The sequence below is a fragment of the Vanacampus margaritifer genome, chromosome 7 (assembly GCF_051991255.1).
Source record: "Vanacampus margaritifer isolate UIUO_Vmar chromosome 7, RoL_Vmar_1.0, whole genome shotgun sequence".
Lineage (NCBI taxonomy): Eukaryota > Metazoa > Chordata > Actinopteri > Syngnathiformes > Syngnathidae > Vanacampus > Vanacampus margaritifer.
Genome location: NC_135438.1, coordinates 12,673,172 through 12,696,153, shown reverse-complemented (window position 1 = coordinate 12,696,153; position 22,982 = coordinate 12,673,172). Strand labels below are relative to the sequence as shown.

The 22,982-nt window shown below is 37.4% G+C and overlaps 2 protein-coding genes across 4 annotated transcripts in view; one reads left to right on the top strand and one right to left on the bottom strand.

Moving 5' to 3' along the window:
- Nucleotides 1-19,696, bottom strand: part of rbm47 (RNA binding motif protein 47) — a 50,262-nt gene extending 30,566 nt beyond the window's left edge. Inside the window, exons 1-4 of one of the 2 annotated variants that reach the window (XM_077570725.1) lie at nucleotides 19,234-19,696; nucleotides 14,866-15,044; nucleotides 14,553-14,723; nucleotides 2,257-2,377 (exon numbers count right to left, since the gene is read on the bottom strand). The gene's annotated coding sequence lies outside the window, so the exon portion shown is untranslated. Of the gene's footprint in view, nucleotides 1-2,256; nucleotides 2,378-14,552; nucleotides 14,724-14,865; nucleotides 15,054-19,233 lie in introns of those variants that run through there. The other variant, XM_077570726.1, reaches the window with a different exon arrangement.
- LOC144055073 (putative methyltransferase NSUN7) lies at nucleotides 7,600-22,910 on the top strand. Of its 2 annotated transcripts, XM_077570743.1 has the most exons (12): nucleotides 7,600-8,151; nucleotides 9,403-9,477; nucleotides 9,564-9,752; nucleotides 10,723-10,781; nucleotides 12,655-13,022; nucleotides 13,124-13,307; nucleotides 14,578-14,794; nucleotides 14,873-15,016; nucleotides 16,046-16,147; nucleotides 16,741-16,858; nucleotides 19,272-19,392; nucleotides 21,443-22,910. In XM_077570743.1, the coding sequence occupies exons 1-12, from the start codon at nucleotides 8,142-8,144 to the stop codon at nucleotides 22,163-22,165; spliced, it is 2,310 nt and encodes a 769-aa protein (XP_077426869.1). In that variant the 5' UTR covers nucleotides 7,600-8,141; the 3' UTR covers nucleotides 22,166-22,910. The 2 variants fall into 2 exon arrangements, 1 of the variants encoding a protein (XP_077426869.1); XR_013294758.1 differs by lacking the exons at nucleotides 7,600-8,151; nucleotides 9,403-9,477; nucleotides 9,564-9,752; ... (6 more) ...; nucleotides 16,741-16,858; nucleotides 19,272-19,392 and adding an exon at nucleotides 19,729-19,885 and having other exon boundaries at nucleotides 21,443-21,590.
- The last annotated feature ends 72 nt before the right edge of the window (nucleotides 22,911-22,982 follow it).

Genomic DNA, 22,982 nt, shown 5'->3' with positions numbered 1-22,982 from the left:
TGTTTCTCTCTCCCTGTTGTGATCTGAGGGAGAAGATGGCCGCCGACGACTGTGGGGGGTGTGGGGGGGGGAGGGTGGTGTTGGGATGGAAAACTCTCACATGGGCAGTTTCTCGTTCCTTGTGGGGGTTTCCGCAGATTTTGGAGCGAGTACAGCTGCAATGGGCCCAACAAATCCTGAGGTTTTAATGTATGTGATTATTTTTCTTTGATTGATTAATTAATTAATCAGGTTGCAAAGCAGCTGTATTTTCACCTGTTTTCAATTCCTGTAGCTGTTACGGACAGATGTCTTGAAAATTTGATGTACAACAATTATAATAGTCCTGACGGGGGCTGAAGAAAGTTGTATTTTCAATATGCAACTTTTTTATTATTATTTTTTTTACAAGGGCCATAAATCTAGTGGCAGGTGTATTTGGTATCTTGGCCTTTAACTCATTCACTGCCATAATTTGTTTTGTTTTTAATATTCAAAATTAGGGGCAAGAAGCGCTAAAAATGACTCACGATTAATCAATAATTGTATCTGTTCTAAATGTACAATTTAAAAAAAATCTAGGTTTTCATACTCTTGATAAGAAAAGTGGAAAAAAAAGTGAAACTAATAGAAACTGTTCAAATGATTTTTTTATGTTCATAGCCGTCAACGGCAGTGAATAAATAAGATTAAAAGAAAAGAAAAAGAAAATATTGTTAAAAAATTCGGGGCGTCAGGCGATTAAAGTTTTTAATTTAATTAATAGCATGACTTCACTAATTAACTCGCGATTAATCACAATTTTCATATCTGTTCTAAATGTACAATCATTTTTTTTTTAGGTTTTCATAGTCTTGTTAAAACAGGAAAAAAATGTGAAACTAATAGAAATAGTTCAAATGAATTTTTGATGTTTAAAGCCGTCAATGGCAGTGAATGAGTTAATAAGGACTTACCAGACTTAATTGCCCCTTTCTTCTATTTAACCCACCAAGAGACCAGCCAACCACTTTTTAGAGCTTGTATTACATGTTGAGCAAGGTTCTAGATGTGTGTGCATGTTAATACCAAGTCACATTCATAATACTCATTAATAATGTACAAAAATATAATAAAACAGTACACAACTGTGTCACATACATTATATTAGTGACAGACTGATACCCGATTATTAGTAGTCAAGGAGAGCGATAACCGATATTTCAAGCTGATATTCATTTGCAGTAAAAGAGAAAATATTAGCATAAAAAAGTAAACTTTTAATTTTAAATATATAAAGAATTGATAGCTTTGTTTAAAAATTATAACATAAATTGTAGAGAGCTTCCAGGGTCAGCCTGTGTTAAGCTAAATTAAAAATTAAGCAAATTAATAGTTTCCAGACTTTCAACATAATTTCTTAATTTTATTTTAATTTTTAAAAATAAATATAAGTGTAGGGAGTTCCCAGTTTCAGCATCATTTTTCATTAAGTGGAAATTTAAATAAATCCATCAATGGAAAGTTCCCTGTATCTCACTGAGTGACAAATGATTGCTAATGTAGCTAATTTGGGTTATTGTCAAGGTTTGTGAAAGGTTTCAGAAGATCTTCGCAGACGGTGAAAAATTGTCTTAATATGTTTGAAATGTCTTTGCGACAAGTAAATACTGATGAAAACCCTAAATTCGCTATGTTCGTAATCATTCACTGCTGATGCCGAGATTTGTCAAAACGGCAAATATCGGCACTGATAATCGGCCCGGTCGATTATCGGTCTATCCCTACATGATACTTTTGTGATACTCTGCAAAAATTATAATTATGAAATGTATTTGCGTGCAGATCACTACAGACATGTTTTGCTAGTCGAAGTTCATGGTAACGGGTTTTGTTCTGACTAACCAATCAGAAGACAGAAAATGCTGACATCATTGTAGGGCCAGCTAGCTGCCCGTGTGAGGCCAATTTGAAATCTGATTGGATAAAAAAAAAAGTCATGTTGCCAAAAAAGTTTAGTTTACATGGCGTGAGCCCTTTTTCGGGAGATTAGCTTGATATGCTAGCACAAAGAGGCTGAAATCTGAATGGCCCAAAAAATATAACATTCTTACTCTTACATTCAGGCTGTATGTGAAATTGGTCAACTTTTTTCTCCGTCCACGCCAGTCGCTCATATGCATTTCATTCATCGCTTCCGCACCCACTATTTAATCTCGTCATGTTTGATCATGCAGAGTAGTTTCAACACCAGCATTCCCCTTCCGCTCAACCCTGTGTGTGCGTGTGCTTACTTACCTGAAGATCTCGCAGGACTCAAAGTGGGGGCGGGACCGCGCACTTCCTTCTTCCTTCTCTCCAGCTCTTTGCAAACACCTTGTCGTCATGGAGACGAGGCCAGCCACAGCCGCTCCGAGCACTAAGGCAACCGACAATGCAGAGGATAGAAGAGAGGAAGCCGGGTTTCGGTTTAGAGCAGCAACGCACATCCACATGCATAGGTTAGGGCGCGCGCGCACACACACACGTGCACACGCACACACAGTAGGGAACTTGTGTGAATAGGAAATTGAGAAGTAACGTTTCAACAGAGTGGCTGAACTCTGCGCTGGGAGGAGGCTGAGGCCGTTGGATGCGTTGCTCAATACACAAATGCTTACTTAACACATATTTGTTTACTTAAAACATCTATTGGGCCTTGTGTGCAGAAGCATATGAGTAAAAACACTCAATTTACACCGTGACCAACAGACAACAGTTCCTCCCAAGCCGTCATCGAGACAATCTAATAAATGTTAGTGTTAGTTTGGGTTTCATTCATTTTGGCAACACACTGTACGGGGAGTTTAATCAGAGGAGAAACATGACAACATTATTGTTTTTTTATTTGCCGACACACTCACAAAAGGGGCCAAGTGTCAAAATACAATTGCTGCAGTTAACCCGGGTACAATACTATTACAGTACAGCAGCATTTTGAAACGCACACACACAAACAGCATGCACTTAGGATAGTTTGTAAGTCGGACTCAAATCGGACTGGGGTGATCTGGGAAACCTCATGTGTCAGAATGTTTACTATATTTTTAGCATGAAAAACTATCATGCACTTTTGACAAGAACGCGTGATAAGTTTATCCATTTTTGAGTACAGTTATTTGGTCTAAATCAGGGGTGTCAAACTCAGGTATGGAGGAAAATATTTTACCAAGTGGGGAAGACCGGTGAAATCTTGTAATGAAAATCTTTAAAACAATTGGCGTCACTGCATCGGTTATACACAGATGTGCAGGCCAGTGGGGCTTAACTGTAACTATATTGTCCCCAAAAAAATAAAACAAATGCAAATGAAACGCGGCAACACTTGGCCCAGATGAGGTCTGGGCGTGCTATTCTGCATATCTATTGTTCCCAGAATGCATTGAGTGACACAGGTAATTAAGTTATAGGACATTAACTCATTTACTGCCATTGACTGCTATAGACGTCAAAAATTCATTTGAACTATTTCTCTTAGTTTAACATTTTTTCCCCACTTTTGTTAACAAAAGTATGAAAACCTAGAATTTTTTTTGTATTTGAACAGATATAAAATTTGTGATTAATTGTGAGTTAACTAGTGAAGTCATGCAATTAATTACGATTAAAAAAATTTAATCGCCTGACGCCCCTAATTTTTAATAATCTTTTCTTATATATATATATAAAAAAAAGATTATTAAAAATATATATATATTTTTTTTAAAGAAAAGATTATTAAAAATGAGGGGCATCAGGCGATTAAAATGTGTAATCGTAATAAATTGCATGACTTCACTAGTTAAACTCACGATTAATCACAAACTTTATATCTGTTCTAAATATTTAAAAAAAAATAATAATCTAGGTTTTCATACTCTTGTTAACAAAAATGGGATTTAAAAAAAAGAAAAATAGTTTTAATTATTTTTTGACGTCTATAGCCGTCAATGGCAGCGAATGGTGATGCAATAAGGCTAGGAAATGCTTGTATCAAATTTGATGCATTTGGCAATAGAGGGCAATCAAAATCTGACATGTTCTCCGTGCCAGTGGGTGGCATTAAAATGTGGCGGTGTAATGAAACGTATAGCATTTATATTTTCCCTCACGGAATATTGGTAAGGGGCTAGGAAGTGTAACTGCCTCACGGTGCACATTGTACATCATTGTCGTGACCCTTATCAATGCTTTTGGCCTTGTTTGAAAATTGTTCTGCTTCATCATGCACCATTTTCTGTCATTACAAATATGAATAAACAAGGAAACGCCAACAAATGAGCTGTGACGCATAAATAAGGTCAAAGTTCTTACCTGGTACATTTCCACTTAAGCAACTGTAAGTAGATGTGCGACTTCATGTAAAGTCATTTGAAGGGCACTCTGAGCCAGTGTGTGTGTGTGTGTGTGTGTGTGTGTGTGTGTGCTGGTATGGTGTCATACATTGTAATTGGCTTCTGATGAGTGAGACAGATCAAATCCAAACTGATTATCATCGCCAACATGCACGCACGCACGCACGCACACGCACGCACACACACTTGAGGTTTGCCCTTGTGATTGAAATGGAGTAAAAGTTTACCGACTTCATCGTTCACATAACACTTAGCGGTATAAGAGCACAAAATACAGCATCTTATATTAGAAAAAAGCTCACAGCACAGCAGCAAACAAAAATGTCACACAAAGTATACTGTATTAGCAATCTCGCCTCATTTTACTCTTAAATGCATTGACTTAAATCTTTCTGCTGTATAAACGGGCACAATGGATTAAGTGTACCATCTGCTGCCATCTAGTGGAAAATGTTTAACAGTTCTGCCTGTCACTATAAATCGCTGGCATAGGTAGATGGACAAAGAAAAACTTTCCGCTATTTTGGACTGTAGGATACCTTTATCTCCAAACTTGTGTTTGCTAGGTGACCTAACAACAACTGGCTTACCACATAAACAATTTCAATCTACACTTGTAGCCCTTACTATTGCTAAAAAAACAATTCTTGTTAACTGGAAAAATAAACAAACTCCAATGGTCTAACCTCCTCATAAATCACATTTTAATGGAAAAAATATCTGCCTCAAATAAAAACCAAATATCAAAATTTATAGAAACATGGTCTACGTATATAGAATTTTTTAACCTAATTCTGGTTACTTAATTCTGTCTGTTAGCGAGAGCCACCACATCGTGATAACTTACATTTTACATGTTTCTGCATTTGGCAATTTATTATTATATTATATTATTAGTATGGGATTTTTTTTAATAGGTTTTAGGTGAACTAATGAATACACACACACACACACATACAAAAAAAAAATATATTTTATATATATATATATATATATATATATATATATATATATATATATATATATATTAAATAAAAAAAAAAAAAAAGGAGAACAATGATGACATGTCAAATCGAATGAACAATACTGAGCTCTCCATAAAAAATAAAAAAAAATTAAAAAAAGGTAAATGGACAAAGAAACATTATTTGTAGTAAAAAATAAAAATAGGATATTTTTCCCGTGGCACAATGGTTGGGATCACCGTATTATAGAAATCAGGTGCGACCCTGCTTTATGTAGGACTCCAAGACACATCAAGGTCATACAACTAACTCAGTGAATAACAGATAAAGTATATAATATGTGAACGTTTGAACTGAAGCAAGCAGCATTGTAAAGATTAGAACTTTATTGAGAAAATTCCAGGTCGGCTTAAGGCTGCCCGCACGAGCCGCCATCTCCAGCTGGGCCGATTATTGAATATGTTGTTACACACACACGCACACACATACAAATGTGGCCAAGCACTAACACAACACATACTGTACAAAGCAAGCAGAGTCCTGTTGTGAGGCGACATTGATGACGCGTGTTGGACGGGATAATCTCTCCAGCTGGACTCCCACCCGTGGACAAATGAGGCTCATTTGGATGAAAGGCATGCCATGTTTTTTTTGTTTTTTTTCCACTCACTGATTAAGCCTTTCCTTTTTCGAAAAAGTAACGATTTTATTTGACACCGAACAAGGGCAAATAAAAACGGAACCAACTGCAATCTTAAAGGATCACCTCTTCTTATGTAGTCTATGCCTATTCCAATGAATAAATAATGTTTCTCTTTGCTGGTTTAATGGGAGAGTAGCAACATACGCATATGTATAGTGCACAGCTAATTATATTAATAATCATTTTGGTTGACAAAAGCTGTCACAAAAAGCCTACTACAACATCTGAAGTTTATTTGGGGTTAATCAGAGGTCGTTAAAAATAATGGCAGGTGGGTGTTGACTCCCATTTACCACGACTATCTTGAATGTGTTTGGTTAATTCTGAAACATAGAGACAACCCTAGTTACAGGGTGTGCACACTTGTGCAACCACACTATCTCAGTTGTTTATTTGTATTTATTACTTCTCCCAAAACAATCCCAATTGGGTTGTTGGGTCTCTCTGGTATATATGTTCAATTGCAACAATATTGTGGAATACTTACATACATTCATGATACTAAATAAATGGCACTGTACAGTGTGGAGATTCCCATTAGTGTGTCACGAGAGATAATTTGTTTACTGCACATATTGTATCTATATGCCGGCAACATATATTGGAATGCAATGGATTGCTATTTATATAGCACTTTTTTTTTTTTAGCTTGATAGAAAGAAGTTAATATTTTACACTAAAAAGTACAATTAAATTGTTTATCCATCTGTTGCCATTCATACAACAGAATACAGTAATAGAAAAAATAAAGTGAGTTAAGAGCTTTCCGTATATGTAATTTTTGTAAAATATGCGCAGTCTGCTGCATTTGGGAAAATATTTGAAGTGTGATGTGGAGCTGTGAACAGCAGGTGGCAGCATTTGTCCTATTTGTCTCAATGAGTGCACGCGTCAACCAGAATGCATAAAGTTGCAACGCAAGAGCCATCTAAAAAAAGTGACCAATTACAAAGAGAATCATTTTATCAGTTACTTATCAACACCAACATAGCGATAATCATTTAAAAAAAACAAAAAATTTGTAATTTTTGGTGTGCAATAATTTTTTGACTACTGCATGACACAGCGTGCTTGCTCTGTAGCAAAATTCAGTCATGGTGTACAATTCAGTTCAATACAAATTCCATTCACAATCAAGGTTATTTTAGTTAACTAAAACTAAAAAAATAAAATTCCAAAAACTATTTCGTTAACGAAATAAAATAAAAAACCTAAATGCTTAAAAAAAAAAAAAAAGAAAACTAACTGAAACTACATTTTATGTTTACAAAACTAACTAAAAGTAACTATAATTATAGCAAAAATGTCCTTCGTTTTAGTCTTTGGTAATCAATTTAATGCATGAGCCTTTGGGGATGATTTATTTTGATATGAAACGGAATAAGGACATTTGAAAGTGTGTCACACAAAAGTGACGTCATCTAGCAGCAGCCAATAGAAAAGCACCTTCAGATGACTAAACTAATACTAAAACTAAGCATTTATGAAATAACTAAAACTAATAAAAACTAACAGAACCACCCTGAAAACTAATGAAAAAAGCAAAACTCAAAACAAAATAAAAAATAAAATGAAAAATTCCAAAACTATAATAACCCTGGTCCCAATACACACACTGAGCATTATGTTATTTTCATTATATTTTAAAAATAAATAAATAAAGACAGGTTTTGTATGCGATCTCTATCTAATTTTGTAGTGATACCCAAAATGTGGCACACTCCAAACCAAAAACGTGCATGTATATTTAACAGTATGACAGATCAGTCACAATTCTCATTACGTTCTCTTTTAATGGAATAAATACAAGTATGTCATGTGTTTATAAATTTAAACATCCAAGCTTTGCCTGATTATTATTATTTTATTTTATTTCAAAAGGAATAAAGGATCATCATGTATTATGTTCTCTCCGTCTGAAATGGTAGGTCTCCTGCTCATTATCATACTGTTGCCATGGCATTACAAACTCTACCACTATGCTCTAGCATCCACCCATGCCTGGCAGAGCAAAGGGAGGGAATAAAACAGGACAGTGCAGACGAGAAGCTCCTTTTAGGCAGACAAGTTGTTTTTGGGACAACTGTCTGCAGATGACCTCAATGAGGAAAGTGTGCTGATCCGCAGAAAGGAGGACTGCAGATGACAAAAGGTAAAAAAAAAGCCAGCTATGGGATTTTAAACAGCCCATCATCACTTACAGTATGCACTTTACACTAATCTCCAATAGCCTTTTCTTCCAGAACAAAAGCTCTTTATGCGGCATTGGAATGACTCAAAACAAAAAAAGTAGTTTGATATTCATTAATTTCCCTTTTTGCACATGCACACACTTTTAGAGTCATTTTTTTGGTCCATTCCGAAGGCTCTAAAATATTATTAGACCCACAATGTTTCTGTATTAATAATAATCCACTTTAACTCATTCACTGCCATTGACGGCTATAGACGTCAAAAATTTATTTGAACCATTTCTATTAGTTTAACATCCCCCCCCCCCCACACTTTTGGTAAGAGTATGAAAACCTAGATTTTTTTTTGTATTAGAACAGATATAAAATTTGTGATTAATTGTGAGTTAACTAGTGAAGTCATGCAATTAATTACGATTAAAAAATGTAATCGCCTGACGCCCCTAATTTTTAATAATCTTTCCTAAAAAAAAAAAGAAGAAGAAGAGATTATTAAAAAAAAATATATATATATATATATATATATATATATATATATATATATATATATATATATATATATATTTTATTATTTTTTTTTAAATGTAAAGAAAATATTATTAAAATTTCGGGGCATTAGGTGATTAAAATTTGTTATCGGAATTAATTGCATGACTTCACTAGTTAACTCACGATTAATCACAAACTTTATATCTGTTCTAAATATTTAAAAAAAAATTATAATCTAGGTTTTCATACTCTTGTTAACAAAAATGGAAAAGAAATGTTAAACTAATATAAATAGTTCAAATGAATTTTTGATGACTATAGCTGTCAATGGCAGTTAATGAGTTAATAAGAAGCGAATGGTTTGGGGAGTTTAAGCCTCATTGTCAAGTCATGTCATCAATACTGTGTGCGCGAAACAGGTCACAAAGAGGTGGGCCGATGACCATTACTTATTGATGCCGCTCCAATCCAAGAGGGTATTTAATTGCAACAGAAAGAGCCCAATTATCTTCAGCAGCTTGCAGCCCGAGTCTCACACTCACAAACAACTCAAGGTGGATTATTTGAACCAGGCTAATCGGGAGTCCTCGGGTTTCGCCCACTTAAACAATACTTGTAATCGCTCAATTGGCTCAATAAGGATAGTAAAAGTGAAACAAGGTCCAGAGAAGTGCTTTACACCTTCCACAATGCCTCTTTGTCGTCTACATGGCTGCACCAAGGATGTGAAATTAGAATAGTCAACACACGTCGAGGGCTAATGGAGGACAAGGAGGCACTCATCTCTCTTCCACCTGGTGAGATCTCGCTGAGAATATTTCATTATTTATCTATATATCCTTTTTTTATTCTACCGCTTCATCCCTCGCTTCATTTCCTCTAGCTCCCCCTCTTCCATCAGATCAAGCTTTCCTGCAGGCGGCGGCCATCTTCCAACATCTACGTACGGAGAAGCCACTCAGGCATCAATTTGTGCATTATGAGAAGAAGAAGGACACGCTGTCTCTGCCGGAGAGTGGAGATAAGACAACTGAGCAACAGGCCTTGCAGTTGGCCTTCAGTACGCTCACATGTACGTCAAATTAGGATAGTCTCTATAATCTAAGAAAACATATTTACTCTACTCTAGTCTTAAGCATGTGTGTTGGGGTTGAACTGGAAATATTTAAAGAATTTATTAGAATTTTATATTGGAATGTGTGAGGAAGCCGGAGTATGAAGTGCTACAACTATCTACTGTGCTGCCCTCATTTAAACTTCAAGTGGACAAATTTAAAACAGAACAATATTTAAGTTTTTTTTTTTTTAATTTAGATGAGTAAATGTATGTTTTGCTTGATATTAATTCCATTAATACTGCAATATTCCATTAAAAAAAGCCAGAAGACTCCCAGTGTGTTGTCATATCAAATGTAGCATGAAAAAAATAACCAAGTATAACTAATTTGCTACCAAAAACGTATAAATATGTTGTATTTTAAATATTACCATGCTCCCAAAGACATATTTATACATTTTTTAATGCTAGAGCATACGGAAGGCTTTGACGCAGCCTCATTACCAAAGAGAATGCTTGCAGCAATGGTAGTTATTCCAAAAACGACCAGCAGGTGGCAGCAGAGTATAAGGGATCAACCAGGGCCATATTGCAAAAAGCGCTTTCCCTTACTGTTTTAAACAGATTTGTGAATAATGATGAAACTTAGCTATATTCTAATGCTATTTGTTGCAAAACGGAAACAGATAAAAATATAGTTTTTTTATGATGAATGAAGAGACTCTAATCTTTCTTTTGGTAGGTGTTTTTTTATAGCAATAGAACACAATATTCTGTGGGCAAAATCCAGTAAAACAGCCAGAAGCGAAGGGGGTTGCTTCAGTGAAAATGGCTGCGAGTGAATGAATGAACAACTATTGACAAATTTGTAATATTCATAAATTAACCAGCAACAACTAATAGCTGACTAGTCAAAATATTGCAAACATCACTCATTCTGAGTATGTTCCTTCATGAAGAACCTTCCATGTTATTTTGCTACCAGACCAAGATTTACTGGAGGAGATAATGATGGACAGCCGCTTCCACACGTCGCAGCATATTGTGAGTCTCATCCAGTGCGACAAAAATCCTGTCTGAGTCCAAACACAATTTTAACGACACTCTCACTGACCATTAAACTGCCTCATAAGGTAGCCATGCGCAGTCGTTCTCCGCCATATGCTTGTGCACTATCAGAAAATGGGAGAATGGGGGGAAAAGAAGGGTGGACTTAAGAGGCCATTTGTATTCACATCTGCGCATATAGTCAGCCCAGTTATAGTTGCCAAATGATGCATTGGTAACAGAAGCAACTGGGAGTTTGTAAATGACACAATAAAACATGTGTGATGACACACATACATAGACAAAGAGAGAGAGAGTGCAAATGACTGCAATGGGGGGGGACACACCTAACAAGCTGACAGGTCGTTAGTCTGGTGCCATAAAAGAGTGGCAAACAAGCACACCAGGGAAGTAAAAAAATAAAAATAAATTGGTGATTTCACAGAACCAAGGAAATGAAAACAACTGTAAGGATTTTTGGGGGTTGACGAGTGGATCTCTTCATTAAATGCTCTGTGTCCAACAACACTAATACACAACATTTACAATTACGTTGCGATGTAGGGGTGTGTTAAGAGTGATTTGCCCCCCTCCCCCGCCCCCCATACCCCGCAAGAAAATGGTCAGCAACCTTTACTGTCAAAAGAGAATAATAAAATTAAATAATAAAAAAATCTGTCTTTAGCCACAAAACATTTGAACATTGTGATGCATGAAATACTATTAGTCCCAATAAGCTGCACCAGAGAACAAAAATATGCAGCATACAATTCATTTTCTTCTACATTTTTATAATTTTTCAACACATTTTTTTAGACTTTTCTGCCTTTCCGTCAAATTTCTAACATTTTCGGCAATTTTACAGACATGTGGCGATTTTCTGCCTCTCTTCATTTTTGGGAAATTTTGCTACCAATTTTTTTAATTTTTTGGCCATTTTGTCGACATTTTATGGTTATCTTCTTTTATATTTGGACATTTTGTAGTTATATTTTTTAATGTTTTCTTTTCTGACTTAAAAAAATAATAATCTTGTACTTTTTTTTCACAATTCCAATGACATTTTATGGCAACTTTCTCCCTTCTTTTGTTTTTGGATATTTTATGGTTACTTTTTTAACATTTTCTTTTTCGCCTTTTTTATTCAATTCTCTGACATTTTTAGCAATTTTGTGGACATTTTATAATAATATTCTGCTTTTATTCTCCATTTTTTTATATTTTATGGTCACTTTTTAGGTCATTTTTAGGCATTTTTTCTTTTTTTTTTATCTACCTTTCATTTACCTTTTTCATGACAACTTACAATTTTGGACTAATTATTATTATTTTTTTATCTAATCATTCATTCATTTAAAGCAGTGGTGAGCAAACTCGGTCCTCGAGGGCCAGAGTCCTGCAGGTTTTGGATGTTTCCCTTCTCCACTGTAGCTAATTCCAATCAACAGGATCATTATCAGGCTTATGCAGAGCTTGCTCATGAACTGACCATTTATCAGCTGTGTTGGAGAAGGGCAACATCCAAAACCTGCAGGACTCCGGCCCTCGAGGACCGAGTGTGCCCACCCCGGATTCAAATACCCACACACGCACATGCACACACACACACACACACACACACACACACACACTGGGCTAACAATTAGAAATGTTCACATAACCATAACTGGGATATCGTTATGTCCGTGGTGTGTTAATCGCATTGAATCAACCGCACACTAGTTGTCAAGTGTGGGGTTTCTCACATTTCAAAAAGTAGTTAAAATGTAAAAAAATAATAATAATGTAGTAGTATGTGTGTATTCAACATATTGTGCTCAGAGAATGCTCCAATGAGAACATCTAACAAAAATTGATGATCCATTTTCAGCCTCATGACCTACTGCCACTCACAATGGTGATGCTGTGTGACTTCCGTGACCGAAGCTTTACGCCGCGTGAGCGTTCACCAAATGAAGAGGACAAGCCTCAGCAAGTAGTGAGAGATCTGGAAAGCAAGCTACATAAGTATGTGCGCAATGAAGCAGTCACATCTGACAATCCAAAAATACGTCTAAAGTCTACGTGCACGTGTGTGCGTATCAGATGTAAAACCAAGCTGGCAGCCTCTCTGGCTCGCTGCAGGGTCAAACATGGCCTGCGCAGTGCTTCGCGCATCCTGTCTGAGCCTGTGAGGAGCAAACAACAGCAAGCCAGACTTCTCCCTCTTTATGCATGGGTCAACACTCTCAGAAGCAGGTCCAACTTGACTTCAATACCAGATCCATGCATCAAGTTGAATGATAAAGAAATTGCGAGACAACTGTTCTCCCACAATCATCACTCTTGAACCTTTACAGTGTGAAGGAAGTTTGTGAGGAGTTGCGGCTCAGCGGGATGTCTGAGGTGGACCACGTGGCTGAAGTCAGTGAATCCGCATTCGGCAGAGACCCACTCTGTGTCGACACACTCATCCTACCCCGAAAGCTGCCTGCCTCCATGCAGCTCAGACACCTCACGGCTACACACACGTTAAACGTACAGGTAGTAATGTGTGTGTGCTGGAATACTAGCTAAATATGAGTCAATAATAAATATGTTACAAATCTCTAATAGTACTCACTATTGCACCTAAAAGTTTGACTCATGGCGAGGCAGAAGTAGCATTTATTTATATTTTATATTTAAATTTGTATTTATATTTATTTTTATTTATTTATTTATTTATTTATTCAACTCAACTTATTTAAACACTTTTCTATATGTGAAAAACAATCAAGAGCGTGCTTATTGCTCTTTTAGTGTGCTAATGATATCTCCATCAACAAGTAGCAAGTCTGCTCGCCAAAACCAGATGCCTATTGCAGTACCAAATCCGACCTGTAAGAAGCAGCATGGTGTCATAGGGCATCCACACCACTGGAAATACAAGGAAGAAGAAATAGTATTTGAAGAAGAAGAAATGGAAGTAGCTAGGCTAACTGTTAGCTTATCTATCAGTGGCAAACTCATTTTATTACAGTGTTGCCAACTTTGTGACTTTCGTGCTAAATCTGACGACTTTACAAAGCCTCTTAGCGACTAGGTTGTTTATTATTATTATTATCATTTTGCCTCTCCCACGTTATTCCTCTCTCCTATAGCGTACACTACTATTACATGCAAATTTCCAATTATGCAAGTTAGAAAATTACATAATTTAGTGACTTATAGCCACTTTTAGGACAGCCAATATTTTCCTTATTGGGAGTTGGCAACACTGTCTTAATAACCCCTGGGCGTTATTTTATTTTGAAATGGCTTGGTCAGAACCAACAAAAAGCCAAAAATTGGACAAATAACGCCCAGGGATGTGATGAATGACTTGGTCCAAAAACTCAACACAATAACGTGCTCATTATTTGCGTCAGGCAACACAGCAGATTGCTTCCCAATTAACCATTGTTGTTTCATGTCATAATCACGGAGTCTGTAACTCTGCTCAATACACCTGTTGACCACACACAAAATGATTTGTGAGCATGATTTGTGTGTTTACGATTGTTGGCCCCCTTTTTTCTTTTTCTTTTTTATCAAGCACCCTACACCAAAGGATAATCACTCAGGATAATTTTTCAGATAGGCCTTTGCTAATAAAATCCCAAAATGTTACTTATAAAATGCCAATAATGTTCAGGAGGTATGGCATGATGGGATTTATTAGAATTAGCGTATTTGATATCAGGCAAGTGTGAATAAAATAAATGTTATTTTACAACAAAAGAGACATAATGTGTACTTGGTACTCACCACACTGTTGCGTGGCTCTCTGCAGGACAGGAGCGTGTGCTTGGTGGCAAGTGCGTTACGCCCGCTCTTATTCGACAGCGCTGACGTTCTGGTGGCGGGCTCCATCTCAGCCCTGACAGTGGCCCGTGTGGCCACCACTGTGGCGGCTGCCTTTTCAGGCAGCGTGCTGGTCTGCGGTGGTGATCACAACACATCACAACTTAAAGACATACAGGAGCTACTGAAACAAATGGATGTGAAAAGTTAAGCAAAAAATTAGGCCGGATGTGTGTTGTAAATAAATATGAAATAAATATTGATGTGAGGCTCAAACCTTGCAGACGTGCGCATCCTGCCTGATGCGTTCTTCAGTCTGGATGAGTGGGACTCCGCGATTGAACATCTAAAGGTCATCATGGTGTTTCCTCAGTGCTCGTTGTCTGCCCTCAGCGATCCTGTGGACACCATCCACCGTGAACATGGAGGTGTGCACTGAATCTTATTGAGAAGGTCCTGACAACATGGAGCAAAGAAATTGCAGGGATGACCCTGATGAGATGAGAAAAAGATCAACCACGAAAATCTAAGGAAAGGAAAACTACTTAGCCATCAAGCTCAGCTTTTTTATGATAGCTAGTAGTTCGACAGTGAAGGAATTACCATTAATTGTAATCGTTTGCGTGTTCAAATAATTACAAGATGAGATTCTGGTGGAGAGGGTCCTTGCGAGGTTGGTTTATTACAGAGATCTCTGGTCACACAGTTAGACATCACCCAAGCAGTGTCATCCAATGTGTGTGTCTTCTTTTGCCCACACAGCCTCTTTATTCAAAACATGAGGAAACGCCTCTGTCATCCCGTGACGCACAGAATGAGTTTGCATTTTCCCAGTAAACTAGATCGTCCTTGAACTTTTGACAACCGGATTTCTAATGAACAGCTACTAGACTTCTTAGATAAACATAGAAACATTGTAACTTTCTCATTTCTGGGAAAACAGTACAAAAGATAGCAAGAATGTCAAAAGCATTACTCACACAGGTTATGTATATCAGGTCAACATAATTACACCTTCATCAACACATCTATAATGAAATGTAAAACAGGTAAAAAGTAAAATAAACCAATAAAAATGTTAATAATGTCAACAACAGCTAGCTAGATTGATTTAGATAGCTAGTAGTTCGACAGCTAGCTAGAGTGATTAGATAGCTAGTAGTTCGACAGCTAGCTAAAGTGATTAGATAGCTAGTAGTTCGACAGCTAGCTAGATTGATTAGATAGCTAGTAGTTCGACAGCTAGCTAAAGTGATTAGATATCTAGTAGTTCGACAGCTAGCTAGATTGATTAGATAGCTAGTAGTTCGACAGCTAGCTAGAGTGATTAGATAGCTAGTTATTATTAGCTTAGTTCTGTTGTCAGACAGGAATTTTAACTACACATCCATAAACAGTACATTGTACCATAGGTGATAAAAAAAATAATTTATTTATTTTTTATTTTTTATTGACAGACTGGAATCTGCTGCAAGACTTGTCTCGTGGTTTAGTATCCCAGAGCAACATAAACAAACTTACGACTCAGCAAGCAATACTACTGGCCCGCGCCTTAATCTGTGAGTGCACACACACAGAAAGAGAGACAGACGCACAAACACACACACCAAATAAATATCTCAATTTGAAATAGCATGGGATTATGGGACGTGAAGTCGCATCAGTGGTCCCCAGGAAACAGCAAGTGGTCTGTGAGTAATTTAGGATGAATTTAAGATGCAAATGATCACTTACAATTGAATGCCTATGTTTGTCCATTTTCTTTCAAATTTTACATACATTTCAAGTGACATACTGACTGTAGATCTAACGATTTTCTTTATATTCACTGAAAACATGAAACAACTCACATGTGCAGACCAAGGTACACATACTGTCATTAATAACTCCATAAGTGTCAACACAAGGTAGTGACAACATCGCAGTAAATAATGTACAAAATGGGAGTTGGCGCAGTTATTATTCAACTGCCCCCACTATGTCATAATTGAAACTAATTCTTGAAGAATCCTTACTATTCTTGCAACATTTGCACAACACACCTCAATTGTTGTTAACTTGTTAAATGTGACGTACGCTGTGAATGTTCATACGCTACATTGTTTGAATGGTATAGTTCTATTCCCTATTTTGTCCTTTGTCATCTTTTAAGTCCCACAGGTTCAGACTGTGCTCTACTGCACACGCTCAGTGTATGAGGAGGAAAATGAGCAGCTGGTGAATAGAGTGTTAGAAAAAACACACACTCCCTCCAAACTGCTGCCATTCAGGTAAACACAGTCATGTGACTGTCAGTCAACACTTGCGCAATCGCTAGTTCTTCATTTCAATCAGCAAAATACTGTTTTGTTCAGTACCACTTTTGGTGCTAGCCTGGTATGAGCGTTACCAGAGACACTGCAGCTGAATCTAAAAGAAAAAAAGTTGCAATTAGTAGAAGAATGACAATTTGAAGTCAAGGCCAAAGGCAGCGTGCACAGTTTGAATGCAAACATGCCATCCCTCCTTTCACTGTGAAGTGTGTGCGAGCATCTACAGGGAAGAAGCTCTTCTGCCTTTGGCATCCTCACATTTCGCTTCAAGCAGCATAATTGTGATTTCACGGCCAGGTGGATTCTGTCACTCACGATGATTTTACCTTCTACATAAAACCGTTGGGCACACATTTAAACTGAAAGTGATGGGGCAGTCGCCTTAATAATGGATTTTCTCCAAGGCATAGAAGCAAATGTGCTTGAGATGAGGGCAATGTCCTATTTTTCTGTTGTTCACTAGACAAAACTTATTTGCAGACTAAAGTGGCATTGACTATATGTCTGCTTTTCATTAATAATTCAAATGAGAAAAGAAGGTCGTCTGTGCTGGCCAAAGCACTCTCAGAAGCACGGCGCTAAATTTACAAACTATTCTAAATCCTAATATTTGTTTCATGAAATTGTATTTATTACCAACAGGCTGTTCTCTTCATATCATAGCATTTGGATGTTACTTTCTTTCTCCCCGATCTGATTTAAGTCTATGCGTTGTTCTTTAACCAATTAGATTTAAAATTGGTTGACATAATTTCCCCCTCCTCTTATTGGTTGATCAGAGCAAAACTAATTTAATAATCAGAATCTCTGCTAATGTGGTTTTTGTAGGGTGTCAGTTCAGTGTTCGTATAAATTTTGAGTTCATTTAAAGTTCCTTTAACGCCACAAAATTTTTTAACACGCGATTGATGACCGTCCCTTACTTGGAAAGCCTATACTGGGGGAATTCTAGTCGCAACGTAGCAGACACGTCCACGTCAAACTTTTGCAGTAATAAATGTAATGATAATGGATATATTTGTAGAGAATGGGGTCAAGTTGTATTTTACAACTTTAAAAATGTGCAGAATTTCACACGTTACTTTATATTAAAGATTAGATAGCTCTTGATATGAAAAGAAAATGCACTAAGCTCAACAACTTCCTACAAATGCAGTTATGCCATCTAGTGGCAGAAAAATGACCTCAACACAAATCAATATCACACAAACTTTTTTTTTACAGTACAGTACATCTTTTAATTTTAACTCAATTTTACGAATTATTATATCAATGACTAATAGATGCAGCCATATTTCTATTAGTTTAATATTTTTTCCCATTTTTATGTTAACAAGAGTATGAAATTTCTTGTGCATTTTATCATAGATTTAGAACAGATATAAAATTTGCGATTAGTCGTGAGTTAACTATTGAAGTGATTCGATTAACTACGGTTACAATAATTTAATCGCCTGACACCCCTAGTTTTATGTAAATGTTTTATTGTATTTTTTTTTGTCATGTGATTAATTACAGTAAATATTGATTCTGAACTTCTTCAAATTTGGAACAGTGTGTGCTGTAATATTGCATTTGTGTATAGGCAAGGCAGCTTTATTTATTTAGCATATTTCATACACAATGTAACTCAATGTGCTTCACATAATAAAAAAAAAATTACAAACAAAATATATGAAAGGTATTAAAAGGGAAATTAAAGAAATAAAAACGACCTTATTAAAATCACTTAACAGGGCGAGATGATGATATTGGACAAATTATTTTTAAAGTTGGTTTAAAAGACCTTAATCATAGGTATGTTGGGCAGACGGTATTCAATTTGCATTTCTTTAATGTACTCAGGATCTAAACCACTCACTGATTTTATAGACCAGTAGCAGAACTTTGGGACTGCAGCAATACAGTCTGTTCTGATCTCTTAGTATAGTATCGTATAGTATTAGTGGGTTTTGCGATCTGATAGTGGTAGTAGAGGTGGATAACATTGGGTATGACCCTAAGGGCCCGGGTACCAAATGCACGGCCCACCAGTGCGTTTCCTTGACCTGAACCTAAAGCGCTGAGAGTAGCAAAATATTTACAAGCAGATTCAAGTTGCCAGATGTTCACACTAATGCAACCAGCAGTAACAGCTGGCAGTGCCCCAGAACATCAATAAGAGTGTGAAGCTCTGGTTCACTGTTATGTATAAGGCAGATTCAATGGTGAGCTCCAAATTATCCAGATTTTCCCTAAATCTAAATGATTCTGTGATCTAGATGCTTGCTTTGTGTGGGATCCATATACAGTACAGCATGTTCATTCTCCGGCAATGATGACTGTATTTTTACCGTTCACGTGGCTGCTGGTCACTGTGTTGCTCCGTCAGGGTGAATGGACGCATTTTCCCTGAAGACACTCAGTCAGAAGACGCCGCAGGCTGCAAATTCTTCAGGCTGGAACCTTCTCCGGTCACCAACGGCTGCTTTGTGGCCCGTTTGTCTCGACAGGTAGACAGTGAAACTTATTTACCATCCGTCTGCAGGGCGGTTGGATGTCTCTACTGCGAACGTCGTCTCGATCTCACGCACACGCATGTATCTCTTTGATGCAGAATGCCAAAGAAAAGACAATGGGCTCTTTACACAAATCCACTACTTCCTGAACTCAATATCGCTCCTTAATTGGGCTCCAGGTGGAGGAGTAGAACCGTCACTTGACTTCAATGCAGGTTGGCGTGGGTTCGCTTCCCCGCCTGGGAGACCATGTTTGTGTGAGTGAAACAACAACAACAACAACTACCACTCCTTAATTTCCTGTCTTTCATGATTGGACAAATTGATTAATCCAGGTGTGTCTGTCCATTGTCGTCATGGTTACTGAGGTTAGGCACACCTGGATTAATCAGTTTGTTCAATCATGAAAGACAGGAAATGAAGTAGTGGATTTGTGCAAAGGGCCCATTGAATTTACACACCGATTCAATAACAACGTCAGAGATAGGTATGAATATTTGTCTATTTCAGAGAGAATAGGATACAATAAAATAATATTAGCCTCACAGTGGCGAAATTCCAATTTTACAACAGATAAGTAGACAGTAACAGCACAAAAGAATAATATAGAAAAATGTGTACGGCAGGAATAGTCCGGAACATGTAGAAAACAAACTACAAATATGGTAGTGGAGATCTGTATGTATATAATATACATACCAACAATGTATAATTGCTCTCTTGATTGGTTTTGGCAGGTGTTAAACGTTAAAAGTTGAAAAGATAGCTAGCTCACATCCTTCTGTTCGTCAACAATAGCATAGTATGGGCAATTTTGTTAAATCCAATGAGAATATCAAAAGCTCTTTGCTGAGTTTAGCTTTTCAATGACATAAAAAAAGGGGGGGGGGGGGCATAGTTGTCAAACATATTTATTTGCGCTGACTAAAGATGCTACTAGTGATGGGTCGTTTGCGAACGAGCAGGTACAAAGAGCTCTTTGAAGTGAACGATGAGAGCCGGCTCAAGAGCTGTCATTGTCATTCTCTCTCTCTCTCTCTCTCCCCCCCCCCTATGCCGCTCTCTCTTTTTCACGTGTCTGAAGCGATGCTGCGCTACTAAGACAGGGCGAGACGGGAGGAGAAAGGGGTGGGGTAAGTGCTCCGCTTCTCCGCCAGTCAGAGAGCGACAGGAGGAGGAGAAAAGAGAGTCGAAGAGTTGAAGTATTTAGTTTTTCTGAATGCCAGTTTGAAATAAAATAAGGTCTTTAATCCTGGACCTAGTTCAGGGGTGGCCAAGTTCGGGCCTCGAGAGCCCCTATCCAGCCTGTTTTCCATGTTTCTTTCCACTAACACACCTGATTCATGAACAGGATCGTTATCAGGCTTCTGCAAAGCTTGCTGATGAGCTGTTCATTAGATTCAGCTGCGCTGAAGGAGGGAGACATGGAAAACGGGCTGGATAGTGGTTCTCGAGTACCGAACTTGGCCACCCCTGACCTAGTGAGTAGCTTATACTGTTTGTTTTGTTCGCTGCTGCTGTTGCAATTAAATTACAACTCACTATTTTTATTTTATTGTTATTGGTTGAAGTTTTAATTTTGTTGCTTATTTATTGTTTGTAGCCTTTTTAAACCTCAATAAAATAAACAATCATTTTTCTTTGCTTGATAATTGTTGCTATTAGCAGTCAGTAGAGTGCAATACTTAGTTCACCAAGTCATTTATCAAAACGTATGCTAAATTTGTCATAAATATTTAAAAAGAAAAACTAAAGTTAAAAGAGCCGGCTCTTTTCACTGAGCCGATCCAAATGAACCGGGTCAGCCAAAAGAGACGAAAATCCCATCATGAGATGCTAGGACGTCCTCGTGTTTACTTTGGCACGTGTGAGTTAAAAAATGCTGAAAAATATTGTCTTTCCTTTTCCTCTGAAGCCTCTTTATGGCTCTGCTTCATTTATTATATGTCACGTTTGCTTGTATACGTCTCCTCATTTCTATGCCCCCCTCCATGTGTTTTAATAAGTTGTACCTTAACATATCCAATCCTCACTGGCTTTCCAGGCGGATCCAACTAAGGTCGAAACAGTCCAGGAAGTGCTAGCGAGGGCAGCAGCCAAAGGCCTCCTGGACGGTCTTTTCCCTGCGACGGGAAAGAAGTCGAAAAGCAAAAAGAATCCGGTAGGACATTCCGAAGGAGAGGACAAAGGTGAAAGAGAGGTCAAGGGTGACGAGGAGGGAAAGGAAGGACGGCGCAAGAAAAAGCGCAAACGAAAAATCAAGCCGAAACACGGCAAGGTGGTCTCCAAGCAACCTTCAACAGACCACAAGAAGGAGAGGAAGAAAAAAGTCACAACACAAACGCATGGCAAGAGGCGGAAGTGCAAAGCAAGAAAAATTCCTCGCCTGACACTCGCGCTGATATCCTCCAGTAAACCTTTCAATCACGTGCTTGCTGCAGCCGCCGAGCGCGAGTCAACGGCCGCCTCTGCTAAAAAAGACCCCTCTCCGGCCAGACAAACGGGAACAAACACACAGACCAAGAAGGCGACCAAAACACCGGCGAGTCAAACAGGAAGTCCAATGAGGAGCTACATGGAGGAGTTGGCCTCCAGAGTGGATATTGAGTCTGATCTGGTCTGCTCACTCACCTGCAGCTCTCTGAACAGCGAGAGCGAGACCTGCCTCGAGAAGACTTCAGCCTCCACGACCCAGCATGCTCATACTTCGTCGTCATCATCATCATCATCACCATCATTCCACTGTTTTGCGGACTTTTTAAGTTGATCGCCGTTATAGTGTAGCAAGAAGGTGATGCCAGGATGGCTCAGTGTGGACCATGACGACTTTGGATACTCTAAACTAAGTCCCCGTCGGACTGAATGAGAGGGGACATTTGTCTGAGAAGAGTTACTTGTCTACTTACTCCTGTAGTGTTAATTGATAGGGCTAGGTATCGATTTTAATTTCGTGAATCCATTAGATCGCGATTCACTAGAGTTCAGTTCGATTCGATTCACTTCGCTTCAATCCGTGTTCTGATCAGCTGTTACACAAACATTGACGTCAGCAAGGATGAGATGAAAATATTTTCATAATTCTAATGCAATAATTGTAAATATAAATTAAAAACATTCTGAATAAAGTCAGGTCTTTCATAAATGTAAGTACAGACTTTAAAATTTGTGTGAACAGTACATTTAAAGAAAACAGTAAAATAAAAAAGGGCTTTAAAATTCTATTTTCTTATGAATTTATTGGAAAAAGAGATATTAAAATAATCGAGTTATGGTTTTATGAATCGATATCAGGCTCAAAAAGGAAATAAATTTGATATTGATTACCAATATTAAATTTTTTAAAAACCCAGCCCTATTAATTTAACTCTAGAGAGTTAAAAATGTACTCTTTGTGTAACTATTTTACAAGTATTCATTTAACTGTAGAGTGTGTGTGGAGCTATATAAACTCTGAAAAAGTGTTCAAATCAAATCTGGACTTTTTGTGGTGTAATAAACAAAAAAATAAATAATTTAAAATGTCAAGAAATGTATTTTTCCACCTATAACATATTCTTTTTAATTCTATTATTTCTACAATTACT